The 15,364-nt window shown below is 34.3% G+C and overlaps 2 protein-coding genes across 2 annotated transcripts in view; both read left to right on the top strand.

Moving 5' to 3' along the window:
* The first annotated feature begins 46 nt into the window (after positions 1–46).
* LOC136804580 (ragulator complex protein LAMTOR2-A-like) lies at positions 47–10,569 on the top strand. Its single transcript, XM_067061178.1, has 5 exons — positions 47–221; positions 6,812–6,977; positions 7,310–7,399; positions 8,102–8,199; positions 9,537–10,569. The coding sequence occupies exons 1-4, from the start codon at positions 154–156 to the stop codon at positions 8,153–8,155; spliced, it is 378 nt and encodes a 125-aa protein (XP_066917279.1). The 5' UTR covers positions 47–153; the 3' UTR covers positions 8,156–8,199; positions 9,537–10,569.
* Positions 10,570–11,402: 833 nt separating this feature from the next.
* LOC136804581 (capping protein inhibiting regulator of actin dynamics-like) overlaps positions 11,403–15,364 on the top strand; it is a 45,824-nt gene continuing 41,862 nt past the window's right edge. Inside the window, exon 1 of the mRNA XM_067061179.1 lies at positions 11,403–11,621. Coding sequence (XP_066917280.1) covers positions 11,555–11,621 — 67 coding nt within the window. The 5' untranslated portion in view covers positions 11,403–11,554. The remainder of the gene's footprint in view (positions 11,622–15,364) is intronic.

Genomic DNA, 15,364 nt, shown 5'->3' on the forward strand with positions numbered 1-15,364 from the left:
TTTTTTTTTAGGAGGTGCTCAAAAGGATTTGATTTAGCAATATCCCGTGATTCCGATCAAAACATCCAAAAGGATAGCCGAGCAGTGAATCCTGAATTTTTCTCAATTTTTTTCTTGAATTTATTTCTCATTTGCTTCAATCATTCATTAGCGATGCTTAAACCAAAGGTTTTGTCAGAAGTTTTGGGACAAGCAAACTCAGATGGTGTCATCAGTACAATGTGAGTATTTCAGCTTTTAAATGTTCACCACCACAAAGCCAAAGAGCAAAAGCTATTCAAAAAAAAGTTTTGCTGAATTTTGTTTTTTGGAGGTGCGTGTTGGCTTGACACTCGGATGTATGGCCTGAACTTTTTCAGGTCACTTGGAAATTTTGAACTTAAAAAAGTCCCAAACATGACCTGAACTTGGCTTGCACATATTTGGGGCATGTTTTTGCTTTGGGACACAGGCAGGCAGTCAGGCACATCCTGGCAAATGAACGGGGTATTTTTCACTTGATTGGTGGCAAATGCAAGGGGTCAAAAACAAAAGTGATGTAATAGCACTGAATACCCCACGCAATTGAACCGGGTTGGAAATATTTTGCTTCATTTCAAAGAACTGCATAGATGAAATTTTTTTTCCATGGGTCAATTTTTTATTCGAAGATTGAAGAAACTTTTAACGAAAAAATAAAGTTCCCAGTTTTCTTCCTTTTTTCCCATTTTCAGTTTGAAGTTCATTTTTATTCATTTTCACGCTTTTAGCCTGAGACGTCCTATCTCATATCATTTACACTGGGTGACGAATACCCCATGCAAATGCTCACCCCGTTCATTTGCCAGAATGTGCCTGACTGGCAGGCTAGCTCTAAAGCTCTACAACAGCATCTAATAACATGAAAACCAGAATATGAGTCTTGCTTCAATGGGAATCAAAACTTTAAATTGCACTTACAAACATCAATATGTCAGATCTAACAAAATTAATAACGGCACTGTCATCATTGACAGTTTTCTGTCAAGAGCCTTGTAAACATATTCCAACAACTTCCATCAAAATGATCTATCACAGCTAAGTCTACCATTTTTAGCGCAGTCCGAGGATTGAGCCGAGAACGTTTGCAGAACGCCTGCTAGCTCCCGTACGGGTGAAAAACTTTAATCCGTCAATCATTTTCTCAAGCAAAGAGTACGCAAAGCGATTATAGCTTTACGACAGAGGGGGGGTCAACATTTATAATACCAACCCATAGCCCAAAAACCCGACTTTTGACCTTTTGAGCTAAGTTAACACCACCACCCCAAAATTGGTATCGATACCAACTTGAAAATCATAATTTTCAGAAAAAGGGGGGACCCACCCCCTTAATTTGGTATCGATACCAACATGATTTTTTGAATTTGACAGTGGAGGCTAACATGCATAGCCCTCAAATGAATGACCTGGCAGGTCATTAAAATACAACTACGCAGCCCTGCTCGCATATTTACTCTACCATTTTATTTTTAATTTAACTTTGTATTTTAATGACCAGCCAGGTCTTTCATTTGAGGGCTATGCATGTTAGCCTCCACTGATGCAAGTTACCCAATCTCACGGTACCAATACCAATCTGACAAATTTGAGTTTAAAAGCTGTTTAAAGGGGACCCATCCCCTCCCACACAAACAGGGTACTAAGAGAAACTTCAAAAAAACTCATTTTTGAAATACTCTTTCTTCAACACAACACAAAAAATGTCATTATACTAAAATAGAAAATGACTGAAAACTGACAATATGATAAAAACAAACCCAATGAAACTTTTGAATGTTTTAAAATTTCGAATATTTTTTTCGAAAATTCGAATGTCTTTCAAATGTACTTTGCACATTCGAAATTCGAATTTTCACAAAAAAGAAAAAAGAAAAATAAGATTTATTTACTCTGGTTTGTTTGATACTTATACTACATCCTACTTGATCAAGTTTGTTTTGGTGTTAGAGTTTTACCTTTATACAAAAACGACCAAGATGATAAAGAAATACAGACTGTTTAATTTTTTCGGGGTATTTTCTAGCTATAAGGGCAATAATTAGGAAAGTTTTGCTGTCATTTTGATATGGATACCAACTTTCTGAATCATATTATTTAAAAAAAGGGGTACCCACCCCTATTTTGGTATCAATGCCAACCGAGGATAACTCTTTTTTTCTAAAAAAGGGGGACCCACCCCCATCAATACCAACTTGACTTTTCAGACTTTTAAAGGAAAAAAAGACACCACCACCCGGCTATTGGTCTGGTGGTTATCATTATACTTTTATTTTGATTCCTAGAACTTTGGAAAAAAAAAGGAAAAATAGAAAAGTTGTATTTTTACTGCTCTTTTCACATACTGTACTAAATAAATACGTGAAAGATCTTAAACTATGTCGTGTCTTTTTGCAAACTTCAAAAAACTGATTTTTGCCCTGCTTTTGCGGGACTTTAGCTTAAGTGCTTGCGTGCAGCATAGGGTACAAAGTCCAAATATGCGTTTCCTTACAGCATTGAGCTTAAAGCCCAAAGTGCTAGAGTAGAATCTCTAACCTTTCTCAGGCAAGAAAGAGTGTTTTTAAAAGCCAATTATTTCCCATCAAGAATGTGCCTAGAATGCACCGCAATCATTACGATGGATTGTATATCTAGCAGTTCATTTGTTTTTTGAGGACTGCATTTTTAAAGTTACTTCATCTCCCATCCAAGAGTCTCAAGTCTAGCCCTCCAGGCTTTGAAGTCAATTTCTTACAGATACTCAACATGGATTTTGCAAAAAGATATCATGCAAGACTCTTCAAACAATTTGATTCATTAACAAAATCCTTCACTTTTGTTCGATTGGATTAAGGTTACAGATAGGGCTCCTTTGAAGAAAATCTTTTTTTTACATCAAAAAATTTTTTTCTGCTGTAAAAGATTCAACATTTTACAGACCATCGAATGATGCATCTCCCTAAACCTAAAAATGTATCAAAATTGCAAAAAATGCTAAAAACATTATCGATGTATAATCCCTATTGATTGAGCCTTTTATTCGAATTGTAAAAGAAAACTGTAAAGGGAAGCGACGATTATTTCGATATCCCTATTATAAAGTCTTACAATGGAATAATGCAGGGCTGCAAATAAATATTTTTAGTCAATCGAATAGGCTAAGTAAGAGACAAGGGTGTAAGAGATTTATTTTCAACTCTCAAGTTAATGGTTTATTCCTTTTTTCATTCGGACATCACGACCGACACAAAAGATTTTCAGTCGGTCAAATAGCTTTATCAGTCGGACATTGACCGATGACCGACGCTTATTTGCAGCCCTGATAATGGTCTTTTTACTTTTCAATAAAAGAGGGGGAATTTTTCGGTAAAGATGAAAATATTTTAAATTTTGAAATAACTCAGAATCACAATTTCTTCAAAAATCCAGTGTACATACCAACTTTGAAAGGTTACTCTACAAGATCTGGTTGGTCGATATTTCAGAAACCTATGTCATTCTATTCAGAAAAGATTGAATAGCAAAACCCTGCCTCCGATTGTTAATTCGAGGTTTTGTTGTGGAGAAAATCGCTTTAAACGTGAAAAACCTGTTTTTTAACATCGCATAACATGAAAAGTAAATATCTTTTGAATAGGGCGTGTAAATGATAAAGCGGAGCATGGTTTTGTAGGGGAGAACAAGGGCTTTCGAATACAAAAGGTTTCATTGAAAAATATTCAGTAGATTTGAAGAGTAACTCGTCAAAGTTCAAAGTTTGTCTTTTGAAATTGCGTCATAATTCCAAATTAGAAAAATATGTCGAAAAAGTAATTACATATTTAGAAAGCCATTGAATTGCACTTTAACCACTCCAGTCCAATTTCATCAAAGAAAGGATGCTAAACAATTAATGATTAAAAATAATTTAAAAAATGATTTAAAAATAATCAAATTGACCTATCTGTAACCTTAAATTTTTCTTCAATTAAAGAAAACTAAGGCAACCTTTTTTCGTAGCATTATATACTGGGTGTGATTTGATATTGCAGGCAGTAGCAGAAGAATTTGTTTCGGAATTATTCAGAGGAAAGCCTAACTTAAAATTTGGTGTATTACTTATTAATTTTTCTTCATTGGTTCAAATATTATTATGTTCAAAAACCTAAAATGTCAATTTTAAAAAATGTCAAAAAAGGCTAAAAACAAAGGTATCACTTTATGAGAGAAACGACTTTTCTTTTACCAAAACATTAAAGTACAATGTCTTGCTCCTTGTAACACTCTTTATTTTTTCTTTATCTCTTGTCTTTTTTTACTTCTGTTTTTCCCTTGGGCATAAACAAGATGCCGAATGCTTCAAACCCCACAGAATTTTCAACATCTTCCCAAGAGTTTCCAAAAGTTTTTCTGTGTGTGCACCATCGTTGAGAAAGGTGGAGATTTTTGAGAAAAATGCTTCATTTGAACTATTGCAGCTCATCTCGACTCACAGATGATGGAATGTATTTACAGGGATGCATAATCTTGTAAATAAGTGCTTTTTACATAATGAAAATACATTTTGTGATGCATAAAATCATTTTGGGCCATTTATCACAATCAATTTAATACTCTCGCTTTTCGCCTTTTTCTGCCATTTTTTAAAATTGATATTTTAGGTTTTTGAACATAACTTTTGAACTAATGAAGTAAAATTAAAAAGTAACACACCAAATTTTAAGTTAGGCTTAACTTTCCTCTGAATGATTCCGAAATAATCTTTGAGAAATCTCTTTTCTACTGCCTACAATATCAAATCAAAGAGGGTAACTTATTAGTGGTAAACCCGGTAGAATCTCTTGAAAAGTAAGTTTTTAGGCAAGAGGTAACTCTGAACGTGATGTATCCCAAATATTTCAAGATAGATTGTATCTTTTTATCATTTTGAGCATGGTATTTCCAACCACTGAAGTAAGGTTTAAAAAAGCTTTGAGAAAGTACCAAAATAAATATTCCAAGGATGAAGACAGACAGTCCTTAATAAAGAAGAACCTAACCTAACCTTAGTTAATCTATGCTAACACTCATCCCTATGACTCAATTTTTAACTTAACATCATCTCATTGAATGATTTTATCAAGTGCTCCTCAGCTGCTACAATGGAAACTATTATTAAAGATGAATCAAGAACTTCAAAATCTCTCAATGTAGAAGTCAAAACCTGAAACTTGTAGCTTGAAATATGAAAAAAATACTTTAGAAGTTGAGATATTGTTTTTAGAAAAAATGTGACTCTGTTGCACACATTCTGTTTTACTTTGATTGACTTCAGCTGTTTGACATATTACTTTCTTGTGTTCTGATCACTTCTTTTGTAATATTATTATCCAAAGCTCTCACCTGATTCAATTCATTTATTGATTTTAATATTATAAAATATGTACTAGTTATCGCATGATTTCGAGTGCAATACGAGAAATATTTTACGAGTTCCGAGATTTTTCCGTAATATTTTTCCGAGCCTTTAGGCGAGGAAAAATATCGGTAAAATCTCGGAACGAGTAAAATATCGAGTATTGCACGAGAAGTCATGTGATAACTAATTTATTGTCGACTCAAAAAAAATGTCCTCTTTTTGTTTCAAAACTTACTTCCGCCTTCTTCTGCTTCTGTGTAGTTTGGAATGTTTTTATTCGAAATTCTAATTCGAACGTTAGATTCAAACAAAAACATTTGATAACTTCCCGCTGAAAATATTCACACAAAAACAAAACTTTTCGATCATTTTCGATCCAGAAGTTTTGTTTTGAAAAGTTGCAGATTTTTCAGAGATGTATTTGAAAGTTTCTAGATTGATAATTCAAAATGCAGATGATACAGTATTGGTTTCGGAGAAGAAACCCTCCATCATTGGATTCATCGATTGATAACATCAGTCTTTTTCTATTTTTTTGTTTCGATGACATATGGCATGGGAAAGATAGCAGAGGAAAGGAGTCCCACGATGGAAATGTATGCTTGTAATAATGGTTAAAGAACAACATTTTTTCAACAGCAAAACAATTTGGATATTTTCTTGATTATCGTCAAGCTCTAAATGTTTCGAATTTGAGTTGAAAAGTCAAGGACGTACGTTGTTGTCGAGAACGAGAATTAGGAGAGAACTTTTATAAAAATCACTCGTCATTTGGTTTAATACAAGACATTACACTTCCCTTGTTATGTTATGAGAAATTTTATTGGCCAACATTCAAGAATCTCAAGTTATTTTGTGTGCATTGATAAAAAACTTTTTGGTTATCACACGGACAAATTTGCCAAAAGTTGAAAATATTTGGGTGGTGTCAAGTAGTTTTATAATTTCTTAGTTCATCAGATTTGATTTTAGTGTCTTTTATGGAAGAACTCCAAAGTAAAAGTTAATCTGAACATATTTTTGTTGCGTTTTAACATAATTTGTTGACATAATTTTGGCTTGTACTTAATTTGGCAGATGGCCAAAATATGATTTTTGGCGGGTATTTAATTTGGCAATGATAGAATTTGTATAATTTGGTCGGAATTTTGTTTGCAAGATGGGGAAATTTTAGGCACTTGTAAATCAAAACTTATTGGTATTTTAACATTTTTTACTTCAAAATGCTTTCATAGAATTTCTATCTTAAAAAGATTTTTTTTTCAAATTTGGGGGTATTCAATTTGGCTGATTTACCAAAAACCGCCAAACCTGCCAGATTTAATCCCCACCAAAATTAATACACTTAAAGTTTTTAAATAATATTGATATTAGTGATCGAGGCTAAGGTACCAGTTTATATATTCAAAATATATATTATATTCTTTTTGTTAGGCTTTTAAACAATGAAGGATCTTTGTTGGCGTATGCTGGCTCTAATGTGAACAAGGACTCAAAGATTACAGCTGCTGTTGCTTCCAATATCTGGGGTGCTTATGAGAAAGGAGGAAAAATGGCATTTAATAATGAAGGCTTAAGAGTTATGTTTATGGATTGTGAGGTTTGTTTTTCTACTTTTGATACAAGTTTTTGAGGTTTGGTTCACTTATATACATTCCCAGGATGCAGAGGATATTTTCCCATAATCTACCCAGGACATTTCTATCTTTCACCCGACATGTCTTTTAACCCTGGAAAAGTATCAAATGGCCCCTTAGATTAAAAATGCTTCTGGATATTGCAAATTTACCCGGTGGATATGATGGTTTTTCAAAGTATTTTCCCTGGACAATATATCCCCCAACTCCTATGTACGGTTTTTTTTTTGGAATTAGCCCAATGCTGAATCAACTAATGTGTAATATTAATATTTTTGTTTGGATTTATTTCTAGGAAGGAAAAGTTGCTGTTACGAAAATTTCTGCTGTTTTATTATGTATGTATGCTCAACCGACCGTCGGCTTGGGGATGTTAAAGTTTAAGGTGAGCAAACGTATTATACCCAGTCAAAGTAGCAAATCAGTTCTTTGAGGATTCATAATACATTGAAAATTTAGCACGCTAAAGATATGTAAGTGGATGGAAATATTGCTAGTAAAATAAATGTTTCTATCTGTTACTTTCCTCTTGTTGGTCTCGAGATGTTGCCTCTTGGGAAAACTATTCTCTATTACATCATGCATTGCAGTGTTTAAATATGCCTTACACTAACGCGTAACATCTGACAACATGTTGTCGTGAGTAACATCAAGAACTATTCTGATAAAAAAAAAGTATACAATTATTACATCTATGATGCAGATGAGATGGAGTTTTTATAAGATACTTTAACAATTGGTCATTTGAAGTAATAAAGTAGCAAAGTTGTTTTATTACTGGTTAACGACCAACCAAATCAAATAAGAGCTTGTAAAAGCTCCATCTCGTCCCCTGTGATGTGACATACACGTTTTTTTATAAGAGCATCCAATTTTTTAAAGCCATCGGATGTTCCTAACTTTTTGAGTCTTAAGCCTAAAAATGTTCTTAACATGTTCTAATTTTCACCATTTTCCTAAAAATGGGGTGTTTTAGAGTCCGCAAAGCCTTAAATGTTCTTAACTTTTTCTTAATATTTTGGGCATCGAAGCCTTATGTTCTTATAAAAAAACATTTTTGTGAATATTCTTTCTTCTTGATTTTCAGATGGAAAAATTGGCTGAATATCTACACGAACCATTGAACAACTCTTTAGCTTAACAAACCATTCATCACATTACAATTAGTCTCACTATTAAAAAAAGGTATGTGTATGTTTCAAACTCACCAAAGATTCTGTAATTTTGAAATTATTGTGTGTCCCAAAAAAAAGCGGGCAAATTTCTATATAAAGTAAAATCTTTATTTAAACTGGGTTTAGAATGATTAAAATAAGATCCCAATTCTCTGTTCAAACAATAGATATTCAATGCCTAAGATGATTGAATAGGTTTTGAGATTGAAATATTAAGTAAGCAAGTCAATTTCCGCTTTTTTTTGGGACACATTGTACATTCTAGCCTTACTACAAGGCGGTCACAGCATCGGTCAAAAAGTACTGATTACCCTGCTTAGTATGTTATGTGACGTCCAAAAAGGTACTTTACAAAGGAGGGACACCAAAATCGTAAGGTTTTATTTAATACGTAAAACAGCCAATCCATCCTAAAGCGATACTTTAATGGGATAAAATTTCGTGGATTTCGCAGATTAAGGTGTCATCCGCGAAATTAAGTCCCAATGGAAATTTGGAAAGGCCTTTATTTTTAAACAAAACTATGAATTTCCAAATAAACTACTTTTAAAATTACTGGTATCAAAGAAGTGCTTATAGCGCGTATTTCAACAACCAATATGCATGATTTGGTAGAAGAAGGCACAAAATCGTCAACATATTATCTCCAAATAGGGCCATCCGTGAAATTAAGTCCCCGCGAAATCTTAAATGGCCTATTTGTTTCACTTACTATAAATGCTGTAGATGCTATCTGCTAATAGTGTGAAAATGCTAGCAAATATTGCAAGTTTTGTTGTCTGCCTTGATGATCCCTGATTGTACTATGAATTTTAAAAAGTATATATGGATCCATTTTTTATTCTCAACTGTGTGGCCACTCTCCCGCCATTATGAAAGTAACTGCTATTTTGAATCAGATATAGACCTGTGCGTGGAGCAAGCTACAGTTTCAGCTCTTCACTTCTTTAATTTAATTAGTTCAAAATCGGCAATCAGGCTAATAAAATATCATCCAGTCTGATTTTAGATGCAATTTTTACTGTGAAGAAATAGCGATTTTGCTTTGCTTGCAGAAGGTTGAAGTTTTTACTATTTTTGCTGATAGGGAGTTTGCATGTTTATTTACAAGAAGTGCAACAGATTTGGACAGACAAAATTGAAATGAGAGCACTTACAGTAAATGTAGCAAAAATAGTGATGAAACAAATAGGCCCAAAACTTCGCAGATGAGATTGCGAAATTTAATTCCCGTGAAATGTATAGCACTTTTAGGTCGGCAAAAGCCAAAGTTACCGAATGCCGACGCGAATTAGAATGGCTGCTTATTGTGTCTTACTTATGATTTTATTAAATTTTGTTTTTAAGTCACTCACAGCAAACACCAAACGAAAACCCTTTGAACCATGCACGATGAATGTTACTTACGAGATTCCATAGGAAATGGTGTAAACGAGGACAACTCGTTGATATTCTAAGGAACCAACGAAATGTCATCGAGAATTGGCAAAACAGAACTTTGTAGTAGACATCACTATCAAAGAATGGATAGTATTAGACTGATTGACTACCTACAAAATGCATTTTTAATATTACTTGTATGTAAGTAAATGGCGCTAAAATGATGTTTTGGCGTTTTGTTTCGAGAGTATTTCCTATCCTCAATTATGATGATGTATTAAGCTTCCCACATGTTTTTTTTTATAAGTAAGTGTCTGTCCCTATGTCAGGCTCGCATTATGCTTAGCATTCTATTGTTCTCAAACAATAGAGCCATTGTTTGGGTACCAAAAACTGAGCCTGCATATGCTTATTTTAAACGTTATGCTTATACAAGAAAAAACATGTATTAGGTTATAGAAAATACAGTTAAATCTCCATAATTCGACTCCTCAAACTCGAATGTCTCCTTAACTCGAATAAGTTTTATGATTCCTTCAGCTAACAATACCCTATAAACCTTACTCCATAAATCGAACAAATTTGTGTTTCCCGTACGCGTTCGAGTTATGTGGAGACTCCACCGATACTTAACAATTGCAACTATTTGATAATGGTATTATGCTATTGATTGCGATAAATTTGGGGTCATTCCATCGTGACCAACCAATTTTTAGACTATTATACTATCGGAAAGTATTCGAATTCCCCTCTCAAATTAAAACCTTATTTTTGACAAATAAACATACCTTTTAGTCAAGATGACGACATCCTCTTGTTTGTGTTCAGGAAGAAACAATATTTGGTATATTCTAATGGCTATAAATTTTGAAAAAGTATTTTTCAAGAATTTTTTTTAATTAATTAATTTTATAGTTATTTCATTTCTTAGAAATTGTTAATTGTCTTCATCAGTTCATTTGTTTTTCAATACGATACGTAATATAATTTATAACAATTTGATTTCGCGTTCTATTTCCTAAATCCCCGGTGTCTTTGATGCCTAAGCCTAATCTCGTCCCCGTGTATCCCAGGTTCTTTTTACGTTACTGACTGACGCCAGAGAATACCACAGATATCTTATTTTCCGCACTTTCTACCGAGCATACCGGCAAACATGGTTGTCCGGCTGCGTAGACTTTAGTCGGTAAAGCCCACCGGCATTGAAACTGACCGTCTAACAATTGTTTTAAAATAATAATTGAGTTCACCTGTTTATATTTAACAATATAATAAGCATGGACAAAATAAGAAATTTAAGTCAATAGGATGGCATTAGAATAAATAGTAATTAGCAAATTGAAGTTATTTGTACTTACTACTAAGAATTGTGGCGATAAGAACATGATGATGCTTTTCTGAGAAGGGTAAATTGTGACCCATTCTAATTCTATCTGTCAAAAGTAGTCTGGAAACGATGCTTGTGGCCACACAATCCTCAGGCTAGCGAAAATGGATTTTTCATATTCTCAATCGCTCTACAAAACCACAGATAGTCTATAAGAAGCACGAATCCGTTAGTTGATGCCAAGCAGGAGCCTAGACCTTTTTAGTGAACGAGACATACGACATACCCCAAATTCTATCTCGTCCCCTTGGGCGCGCAAGGGGCGTTACGCCTGAAAGCCTTTTGACTGGGACTAGCAACTTCGTGACGTAGGACGGAAGCCGCCATCTTGTTCTCCCCGAACGTAAAGAGAAACGATAGAGCAATCTACTACGGCGATCTAAAATTTCTCAGGGAATTTCAATAGTAGATTCGTACAAGCTGTAATCGCCGTAGTAGTGTACACCAAATTCACGGGAAAGGTAAATCATGAAAAGACCTTGAACTGTAAAGATAGAAAGATCACCTGAGAATTTAAATCAAAAACCTGTTAGATATTGCGTTTTACTTGTAATAGAGGGCGCATGCAATACCAAGAAAATTGCCCTTTGATCCAGACATGCCAAGGATTGACGAAAGAAAGAGAGAGTATGATGTTTTAGGGCTCGATACCACAGCTACCGAAGGTACAAAAAAGTGAACCATTTTCCTTTGTTTACTTCTGTAATTAACTTCCCTGTTTATAGTTTAGTATAGTTTGAAACCTGATGTCAAGATTTACCATGGTGAATATCATATTTAAACTATATTTCACAGTAGACCATCTTTATCTGGTGTCCTCTAGAAAAAAAATGGCCTGATAAAAAAAAACAAAGATCAACAGATGATCTACCGTGCCGCGGAGTCGGGTAACTTGCATCAGTGGAGGCTAACATGCATAGCCCTCAAATGAATGACCTGTCTAGGCATTAAAATACAAAGTTAAATCAAAACAAAAATGGTAGAGTAGAGATGCGAGCGAAGCTCTGCGTAGTTCATATTTGTTTTGAAATTTTGCTGCTTTGATTGGTCAGTCATTTGATGGCTACAGTATTCATGTTAGTCTCCACTAATGTAAGTTACCTGACTTCAGGGTATGTGTCAGCAGACTAACTTTTTTGAAAGTCTTGCCATGGAGCCCAGGAACTTTAGACTTGTTTCCTGACAGTCTTGGGTTAAAAAGTGTCAATGGTTGTTGCCAAGTTTTGAAATTCCAAGATCCAAACGGAAGACAATTTTAAAGAATCTAAGTTAGCTTGGTATAAAAATACCATGTGTTTCCATTTCGAGATGATGCGTCGTAAGTCATCGATGACGCAAGACTATCTTGGGACTATCTGACAAAACATTGGACAACAATTTGGCCACCTCCAAAGTCATTTGATTTGAGTTAATGAACAGTGTATTAAAAAATACATGATTTCTATTTCGCACAGAGTAGGCTTTTAAATCTTTGACACGCCAATGTTTGGAACGAAGAAGACCAAATTAGTGGCAAAAGGACGGACTGTTTGATGTCACTCTCGCGGCAGAAAGTTACACACTCGTTAATTGTTAATCCCATCGGGCAATAGGCAGTTAGGCGACGGGTGTTCTCTAATTCTCCAATCGGTGTCCGGTCATTTTGAATGAAAACAAAAAAGTTAAAAAAGGTGCGCTATCAGTGAAAGTTCTCGTGACATGTTATGACAAGTATGATTGATAAACTTGGTTGAGTTATGAAAACAAATTTGAATTGAGGAAATTAAGTTGGCAGGTTTCATGAGTTTTCCTGTGGTATATATAGTTTGTTTGGACTGCGGGTCGGTTCAGGGTTATGCAATCTGGGGGAGGCTGAGTGTTGGACGTCCATAAAACATGTTTAAAGTCGCTGCGCCTGTCGCAAGTCAGGGACTCCAGATTGCATTGGTTGGGTTTTTGAGTGGGTTTTGGTGTTTGTGTTTTTCTGCTTGGCTTTTTAAACTTTATATCTATTGGTTTGTTGGTTCTTTTTCGCATAAAATTCTCATTTCTTGACAGGATGTTTGACTGGTTTGATTTATATATTTAGAAAAATTCAAAAAAATGGAAAAAAAACAACGTATAATTATAAAAATATTAGTGCCTTTTTATGTTTCATCTTTATTTTATTTAGTATTTTCAACACTTTCTCTCCTTGAGGTCAGATCTCTGATCTTCACCATATATATATATGAAGACTCCACGGATTGGGGAACATGAAGAAATAGAAGAAAAACTAAAAATTCACCCCCTAGAAAACATTTTGTTCAATCGCAAACGCTCGTGAAAGCACCGGTTTGTGTAAACAGCAGGTTACAGGTCGCAGGTTACAGGTTACAGGTCGCAGGTTACAGGTCGCAGGTTACAGGTCACAGGTTACAGGTCAACAAAGTGCAGACCAGAAAAAAGATAATAAGATCATAACATATACATAACATAACATCAATACATAACGCATTAAATTACAAAAAAGTAATACATGTTATTTAGATATTATAAAATGACAATTGAATAGAATAACAACTTAGTGACACTTACTTACAAAAATAATGACAAAATCATAAAATATGATACCTAACAAGACAAAAGCACGAAAAATATTTATCATGCAAAATGTGATGTGGATAGTGTGAATGGATATAAAATGGCACCAATCAGAAGCTTGTGGGGTCCCTAAGAGAGTGGTTTTAGAAGGATGAAACTAATTAATCATTCAATTGTTATTTTAATGACTTAATGACAATTTTTTACAAAAATATTGACAGAATCACAAAATATCATGTCTTACAAGAGAAAAACACCAAAAATATTTAGCATACCGAATGTGATGATAACAATATGGCTGGATATAAAATTACACCAATCAGAAGCTCGTGAGTTCTCTGAGAAGGTAGTTTTAGAGTGATGTGTTTTATTATATGTAACCATCATATAACATTAAAAACATTACAATATGTAATATACCTGTTATACGTATAATATGGTTTCAAATATTTTCTGGTCTGCGTTATACACGGCGCAAACTGCAAAGGATCAATAAAAGCACATGGTTAAATTTTGATGTTTGAAATGGTTTTATATGGATGAAATTGCTTGAGAATTATGTTTTTGACAATTCTTTGTGTTTTCCAAACATTTTCCTCTGCAATGACATTGATTAGAGTCAACCTGTCATCACTGACCTGTAACCTGTAACCTGTGACCTGTAACCTGTGACCTGTAACCTGCGGTTTACACAAACCGTGAAAGCACCAAAGATTTTGTTATCCAATCACGGCAATATCAGTTGTTTTATTTTGTCCAATCAAAAAATTGCCATTTGATTGTTTGAAAAGAAGTATCCAATCATTATGAAGGTAAAGCGCTTTCATCCAATCAGAAAGGATTCTTTGAAAAATAACGCTCACATCAAAAGATTCAACCCTTAGACAGTTTGTCAAACTAGACCTAACTCTTCATGCAAAAATTTCGGAAAAAAACATGTTTGGACTTTGTACCGTAACTTGGTCTAATGTCGACATCCCTCCTCTAAATTCGACACCCTTTTCTAGAGCTGAAAAATTAAAAAAAGGTCGAAATTATTTCATTTGCTTAGTTGTAAGGGAGGATAAATCTTTTTTCAATCACCGATTCCGATTTTCATATTATTCCTATCTCTAAAGAAGGGTGTCGAAATTAGAAGACGGATGTTGAGATTAGACCAACTTACGGTACCCTATGCTGCATGCAAGCACTTAGGCTAAAGACCCGCAATTAAGCAGGACAAAGATCAGTTTTTTGAAGTTTGCAAAAAAAACGCCACATAGAAGATCTTTCAAACCCAGTACAGTATGTGAATAGAAGGCAGTAAAAAACAACTTTTCTATTTTTCCTTTTTTTTGCAAAAGTTCTAGGAATGAAAATAAAGAGATAATGATAACTGAATACTATCCACCACTGACAATCTGCAACACTATCGTAACGCTAGGATCGCTTAGCGTGTTCTACGCTTGAGAAGATGATTGACATATTAAAGTTTTTCAACTGTACCGCAGGAGCTCGCAGGCGTTCTTCGAGCATACTCGGCTCAATCCTCGGACCGCGCTCTAAAAAAAATGGTAGACTAAGCTGTAACAGATCATTTCGATGGAAGTTGTTGGAATGTTTACAAGACTCTTGACAGAAAATCCTTTGTTTTATTGTCAATGATGACAGTGCTCTTATTAATTTTGTTACATCTGACATATTGATGTTTGTAAGTGCACTTTATAAAATCATACTCTGGTTTTAATGTTATTAGATGCTGTTTTAGAGCTTTAGAGCTTATACTTACTTCAGTATACTTCAGTTTGATTCGATGATATTCGTCTGTCCAGCTCGTTGAGCCCAACACGTGTAATTTGATCGAAAA

This window comes from Clytia hemisphaerica, unplaced genomic scaffold (genome assembly GCF_902728285.1).
Source record: "Clytia hemisphaerica strain Z4C2 unplaced genomic scaffold, Clytia hemisphaerica genome assembly, whole genome shotgun sequence".
Lineage (NCBI taxonomy): Eukaryota > Metazoa > Cnidaria > Hydrozoa > Leptothecata > Clytiidae > Clytia > Clytia hemisphaerica.

Coding starts and splice junctions, on each gene's coding strand:
- LOC136804580 (XM_067061178.1), top strand. CDS start 154: ATGCTTAAACCAAAGGTTTTGTCAGAAGTTTTGGGACAAGCAAACTCA. Junction 6,978..7,309: donor TTATGTTTATGGATTGTGAG/GTTTGTTTTTCT, acceptor ATTTATTTCTAG/GAAGGAAAAGTTGCTGTTAC. Junction 7,400..8,101: donor TGGGGATGTTAAAGTTTAAG/GTGAGCAAACGT, acceptor CTTGATTTTCAG/ATGGAAAAATTGGCTGAATA.